Source organism: Physcomitrium patens, chromosome 6 (assembly GCF_059467195.1).
Source record: "Physcomitrium patens ecotype Gransden chromosome 6, ASM5946719v1, whole genome shotgun sequence".
NCBI classification, from domain to species: Eukaryota; Viridiplantae; Streptophyta; class Bryopsida; order Funariales; family Funariaceae; genus Physcomitrium; species Physcomitrium patens.
The window spans coordinates 15,067,727-15,074,569 of record NC_143415.1 but is presented as its reverse complement, the minus strand read 5'-3'; the positions used below and the strand labels follow the sequence as shown (position 1 = coordinate 15,074,569).

The following is a 6,843-nucleotide window of genomic DNA, read 5'->3' as shown; positions in this document are numbered from 1 at the left end:
TATTTGAAATTTTGTTTAAAAAAGAATCTAGATTTATTTTATTTTTTAAAATTTTAGTGAATAATTGTCAATGAAAACATACTTGGAAGCTTTGGCATAGAAAATCTAAACCTTCTGGTATCTTTTTTGTAAATAAATAGAATAAGTTGTCAATGAACATGCATTTACAACTCTTTAAGAAGTTATAAAAATAAAAGAAATCCTAAATAAAACTTTAATTTGTAGTTTAGTCCCTGCAATAATAAGAACTTAAGTTGATATTGCATATGTCATAGGAGTTATTAGCCAAGACACTGAAAATTATGAGCTAAAACATTAGAAAAAAAATAGATTTAAAAAAAAATATGTCACAAATTAAATTATGTGCAATAATACAAGGGAAGTTCTTTGAATTTAGAATTGGTTTGATATTACAATACAAATTTATATAAATGTCATTGATATTCAATGTTCCACTATTATTGATGCATATTTTTAGCAAATAATGTAAATAATTCAAATAATAAGAAATAAAAAAATAATTATATTATTATCTACTTAAGTAGAGTACATAGCAACTATTTATACAACAAATGGAGCAATTTGGCTCTATAAATGATCTAAAAATGTTATGATTTAATAAACAATTTCAATCAATAGCATAAGGTAATAGGTTCAATTAATGACATAATAATACTATATAAAAATATAAAAATATATATCTAAAATGCCATTGGAAAGTTCTTATCAAATGTGTACAAACATCTAGTTTTTAAGGAAAAAAAAATGGAAGTCATTTTGATTTTTGTCAAAAACTTTCTTAAGTTGATCAAGTTTTATAATAATTTTTTCTAAGTAGTAGTTTTTATTCAAGTAACAAAAATTATACAATCTTTTTAAATTGATATAATTTTTACTTTGAAATTAATAAAAAAAATTAATTTACATCATGGTTATATATAAACTAAATAAAATAGATTGTTAGATACTTCTCTATGTATATACAAAATTAGAATTTAACTATGTATGAAAACTTTGCAATAGAATATAATAAACATGACAGAAATAAACACTAATATCCAAATACATATGCTATTAGTATGAAAATGTAATTTTGGAATGAAAAAGTTGAGGAAGTTTTTCCACATCTCATACCACAATGAAGAATATTAATTCTTTCCTTTTCTTTTCTCTTTTTCTTGTAACGAGTACTTGATAAACTAGAGCCGCTTTTACAATATTTGTTTTTGCCAATAAACAGGAATTCTACTCTACTATTTCATTTGCACTGTTCTAAAAATTTCACTGCAGTTGGCAAAGATTAACAACTGAAATAAAGATTTAAGTGTATTGCCATATATTCCAAAGACAAAAAAACAAATGAATGGCTAGACGAATATAATGACCAAATGGGAATGGCAAAAAAAGAATCATAAAAGTGGGAGGTTTATGACAAGGTGTCAGTCGAGGTAAACCAATTCTTCAAAATTGTCTGTTCTATGAATGTATGTAACGCGGTAATTATAACACTATGCAACCCTAAGTGAGTTTATTTAACAAGGAGTGGAAGTCCTGGCTGCACATCACGCCCAAATTCCAACAAGGGACATGCAACCCGCTCCACAGAAAAGAGCAACAAAAGATGCAATTTGTAGCCTTCTACTACTCCGCATACGCTTGCTGAGAAAGTCGGCCGCAATGAGATCCACCAAGGCCATGTACACAAGGATCCCACCTGATATAGAATCAAAAACCCCTTGAATGATCAAAGCTTTGGCACTGTTCGGGTTATAGGTTGCTAAAGCACCCATCCCTGTGCCAATGCCCAACGGGGTTGTAATAGCAAAGAAGATACCCATTATCAAAGTGGAAAGATTACTAAACTCCGCCTGCAAGGCAAGGCAAGGCAAGACAAGACAAGAAATGTGAAAAAATTTCACTACATAAAAAAATAAAATAAATAAATAAATGCGTATCATGGTCTGCAATCACGATTGATTAGAAGGATCTAGATTATCAACAGGAAAATACTATTTGATGGATTGAGAGTCTGTGCCAACCTGAGCCACGCATCCTCCCAACGCAAAACCTTCGAAAAACTGATGGAAGGTAAGGGCGGCAAAGAGCGGTTTGATGGTGCAGGGACTGTTCGATACACCTACTGTAATCCCGATTATTATTGAGTGAGCCACGATGCCGAACTCAAACACCTGCAAATGGAAAAGTGTTAAACAGTATGAAGGGCGTTCATTACGTATCCTCGGCAGGGATATGCACGCATCAATGGGAATCATGACAGTCATGTTCGTTCAAACCAAGAGTTATAGAAACCTACTTGGGCTACGACAACATGTCTGATGTTTGTGAAGTGTCCGTCGTCATTGACATCCTCATGTGTGTGGGGGTGCGTAATAACTGCACAAGAGGGCTGTTTCTCTACATCTGCGAGAACATCCGCAATTTTTCACTCAAGAATTCATGAGGATCCTTAGTTGATGAAATCCTAACATCAGCAAACAAGTTTCGAAGTGAAATCGATATTGATAACAACATTTGGAAAGAGTATTTCGACTTACCATTCTTGTGCTCAGAATCCTCAATTTTGGCTGAATCGTGATGGTGTCCGTGATGGTGTTCAGGACGGTTCATGTAAAATTCTGTAGCAGCGGAATCCATCACCAATGTTCCTAGTGCAGCTAACATAGTTATAAAACCTGCCCATGCGAACTTTCCCCATGGATCCTCTGGAAGACAAGGATTTGATAAAACTCTGTGCGCAGCAGGTAACATGTGCACGAAAGCAGTAGCTAGAATCACTCCAGCTGCAAAAGCTTTTACTACCATAAAAGGATTTCCATCCGTTCTGAACAATCGACTGCGTCTTCCAAAAAAAGGTATTAAGACACCCAAAGCACTAGTGCTTAAGATAACTGCAATCGCTACAACTTTCAAATGCGTTGAAGCCACTTTGTCGTGGCAATCATCTGCCGCTGTAGGCCCACAATTGATCTCTACCATTTTGATGACATCTCCCGCTGCTCACGAAAGTAAACAAAAATTAGAATTACAAACATTCACAACACCCGCGTGATTGAATCCAACATATAGGATCCCCATAGCTAACGTAAAAGCATAGACTCAGAGTTGTAGTGATAATCTTACCCCACATATCCGTCGAGAGTTTTAAATAATTCGGGGTTGAGTTCCTGGACGGAACCAGCAACCCAGAACTCCTTTCGAACATTCGCTGAAAAAGAAAAAAGAAAAAGACGGGTTTAGTGACACCGCAGATCAGGCAAGGGTGACAACTACTTCCGCACAAGAGCAGAATTCTTTAACTAGGACCAAACTAATACGAACTCATATTCAAACTGTCTTCCAAAGCATGAGGCCCACGGCACGGAAGCCCTCGTTCGGCGACTAACTCAATTCCTTTCAACTATGAATGCTACTGAGAGGTCGCATGCTTCAGAAATGGCCAGTCTAAATCCTAGATTCCACAATCCAGGCTCTTCACCACCACGCGCTACATTTCATAAGTAATTAAATACACTGCCGCCAATTGTAACATGGACCACATCGGCTTCCCCTCTACCAACACCCCAATTCCCGCAAACCTCCATGCAGCGAACCGGCAATCTAATACTTACAGAAGATCCACCCACCAGAAAACATCCCCAGCGACACAATTCCTCCAGCGACTAACGCTTCCAATCACAACACCCAACAACACCAGCAGTCCCTTCAAAGCAAAGAAAACACTAACCTGGGCTGGGAATCACACACCACCAGCTACGAGTGACAAAGCCGCAATCTAAATCCTATGTTACACCACGTGGAACCAATCAACACGTTCAAAACATCGCCACACAAGGATCACCTCAACACACACCCCAAAATACACGCAGACGCACTACTACTTAACAGAACCCGAGAACCCACTCCTGCCCGCGTGTCGTCATACACAGCAACGGGACCGGAACACGCCAAAACGAATAGTCCCACTCAGCCCTTGCTACCACCCTTAAGAAATCACCCAATTACCAATCCCACTCCAACCCCCCCCCCCCCCCCCCCAAAATCTCCCTCTTTTGACAACACCGGACAGCGTTACGTGCTTTCTGTCTCTTTTCTCCCAGCCTCAATGAGCACATCCCCTGAATTGCAGCGAGAATTAGTGCAAGCGTACTCCCCGAACTGAACCTGCGGAATATTCGAACCTCAGCAGCATGGGGTGGGTGAAATGAGTCAGTCCCCTGACTGAATCTGCAGGCGGAGTAAAAGGAGAAAGTCGCATGAGGAGGAAGAGGAGGAGGATGAGCACATCGGCAAGTGGACTAGATCCACCACTCTTCCGTCGCCCGTAGTGCCAGGGCAGCAGGCAATCAGCACAACCACGAAGAGGAGCACGAGCACGAGGAGCAGCAGCATTCGACGGACGACGAGGTTGACGACGACACTCTTCTTCATACTCTTCTTCATACTCTTCTTCACACACTCTCACGCCCCTCGCTCCGCGAAAACGGCAACCCCCCGCGAAAAAAGCCTCGGTCCCGGAGACGATGACCACATCATGCCGGGTGGGTAGGGTCACCGGCACTTGTGGTTTTGCTGCCCGTGCCTTTTTCGTTGCCTTCTTTGATTCCTGTTCGCCTAGTTCCGTTTTCCGTGGAGAAACGGACGGGACTGGAGGACGGAAACTGAGGAAGGGAGTTTCGGTTGACGTCGCGTGGCTACTCCGTCGGGAATCGGCCTTCGTTCATCCGACTTTGTTGCCACTTTATTGGACCGCATTTCTGTCCTTTCGCGCCGCATGCTTTTACTTTTTTCCCCTAAATAGAAGGTTCAGATTTATAACATTGTCGTTAGTCTTGCGTTGTCTTGTTTTACCTCGTAAGTGTGTCTAATCTTTGTGGTGATGTTGTGTGAATGTGCTTCAAACGAAGTATCCATGTCGATGCTATGAAACAACAGAACGGGAATCATGGGAATTTGAGACATAATTAGAAGACTTCTTCCACTCCTTGCATCCCTAACTGGTTTTCCACAAAATTTGATCCCAAGCACTATGAATCTTCTCAATAACCTCCGCGCTCAATAATTCCAGCACTATATGCAAGTAAGCTATTCATCCTTACGGTTGTGGCCATTCTTGCAATTGTGAGTCAAGACACTTAAGCCGGAGCTGCCTAATGTATAAGAAAATTCTGTTGATGATATTGATCCCACAAAAACAATAGAACGGGATTGAGTACTTGCAACCTAAGAGCAACATCGCTCCCACTCCTTGCCTCGACCACTCTCCAACAATTTCTAATAACTATGGATTTTCTCAAGAACATCCATGCCCAGGTCCACGCATGATGGCAAGTTTGTTGTATTTTGCGGTAGGGGCTCTTTTTGTGAGTTCGAACAGTAGAGTGGGAGCCGCCTAATGTACAATAAATAGTTGATTGTGTGAATGCCATCTAAACAACATGACTGGAAATGTTATGAGTAAATTTAGTATACATGCCTGCATTACAATCTTCATAGTATTGTAAGACGAGTCTTAAAAAATTAAATAATTAAATGCACTTTTTTCATATGTTTTTGCTGTTCTCCAAGGTCTTGCCAATACTATCATTTGCTTATTTTGTAATTTTCCTTTTCTTTACCAATTTTCAAAGAATGCTTATATTTTAAATTATTACTCAAAAAAAATTATTTTAAAAAATAAAATTTTATAATTTTGTTGATACTTTAAAAAAATTATCAAAAATGACTTTAAATCTTTCAAATTTTATAACATAAAATTTTAATAAATATATGTATAATTGATTAGAAGTTTTAAAATATTGACTATTTAATATAAATACTACAAATTTTTAGTTAATAATTGAATGTAAGAATAGAATTTCATTAAATGAATAAAATAAATAATTCATTATAATTTAATTTTAAAGAATTTTTATATGTAATTTTCACAATTTAGTCTTTAAATATGTATGTTTTTTTTAAATGTAGCTTTTAAAACATAATTACATATTTAAGTCATATCAGAAGCTTTCTTGCAGACATCCATATTTAGTTTAATAATTATCTAGATAATATGAGTAAATAGAAGTAGATAAAAAAAAAAAAAAAAAATGATAATATCTTATGAAAAAACTTCTTAGGAGTTACATAGACATGACTTTGCTTTTATATGTGACTATAAGTGGTTGATAGGTTGAAAACTTAGCCAACAAGTTAGCTACATGTCACACATGTTGGCCACTTGTAGTAGAAGTTGGACATGTAGTATATATATAGGAAGCTTGTTTAGTAAGTTTGACATGTATTGGTGGTCTATAAAATATTATGTAATTCTTAGCTAAAAATATATATATATTTAAAGTCAATAGCAAGGCCTTCTTCGTTCTTGTCAACTCTTTTCTTGCTTATAGTTTAGTTTCAAAAATTTCTAGTTTTTTAGTCTTTGACAATAATCATTCAAGTTTCTTCTTGAATATATATATATATATATATATATATATATATATATATATATATATATTTACTTATTTCTTTTTTATTATCTTTCTTTGAGAAATGTTTCACTTGTTTATTTATATTCCTTGAATTCTTATTCTTGATAAATTGAGTGTACTTGCAATATTAGAGCTTTGACTTTTCTTGATTAAGAGTAAATTAATCTTTTTTCTTAATAAGATATAAGCATATTAGAAGTTTTAGATTATCTACTTCTAAACTAATATTGTTTTTAGAATTTTCTTTGTTCTTAAGTTCCTCCTCCTACTTACCTTAAGTAATATTAAACATCTTCTTTTCTATTGTATTATCATGGCAAAGCTGTTAGGGACATAATCCTTAGAACCTTCT

General features: G+C 36.3%; 1 protein-coding gene across 1 annotated transcript; it reads right to left on the bottom strand.

Moving 5' to 3' along the window:
• Positions 1–1,391: 1,391 nt before the first annotated feature.
• On the bottom strand, positions 1,392–4,932 carry LOC112283712 (zinc transporter 4, chloroplastic). The gene is made up of 7 exons (XM_024522755.3): positions 4,870–4,932; positions 4,304–4,732; positions 3,142–3,226; positions 2,556–3,014; positions 2,315–2,421; positions 2,040–2,189; positions 1,392–1,868 (listed from the first exon to the last, which is right to left on the bottom strand). Exons 1-7 carry the CDS (start codon positions 4,930–4,932, stop codon positions 1,563–1,565), a joined length of 1,599 nt encoding a protein of 532 aa, XP_024378523.1. The 3' UTR covers positions 1,392–1,562.
• Between the last annotated feature and the right edge of the window lie 1,911 nt (positions 4,933–6,843).

Coding starts and splice junctions, on each gene's coding strand:
- LOC112283712 (XM_024522755.3), bottom strand. CDS start 4,932: ATGGATACTTCGTTTGAAGCACATTCACACAACATCACCACAAAGATT. Junction 3,227..4,303: donor GATCTAGTCCACTTGCCGAT/GTGCTCATCCTC, acceptor TTTCTTTTTCAG/CGAATGTTCGAAAGGAGTTC. Junction 2,190..2,314: donor GACATGTTGTCGTAGCCCAA/GTAGGTTTCTAT, acceptor TTCCATTTGCAG/GTGTTTGAGTTCGGCATCGT.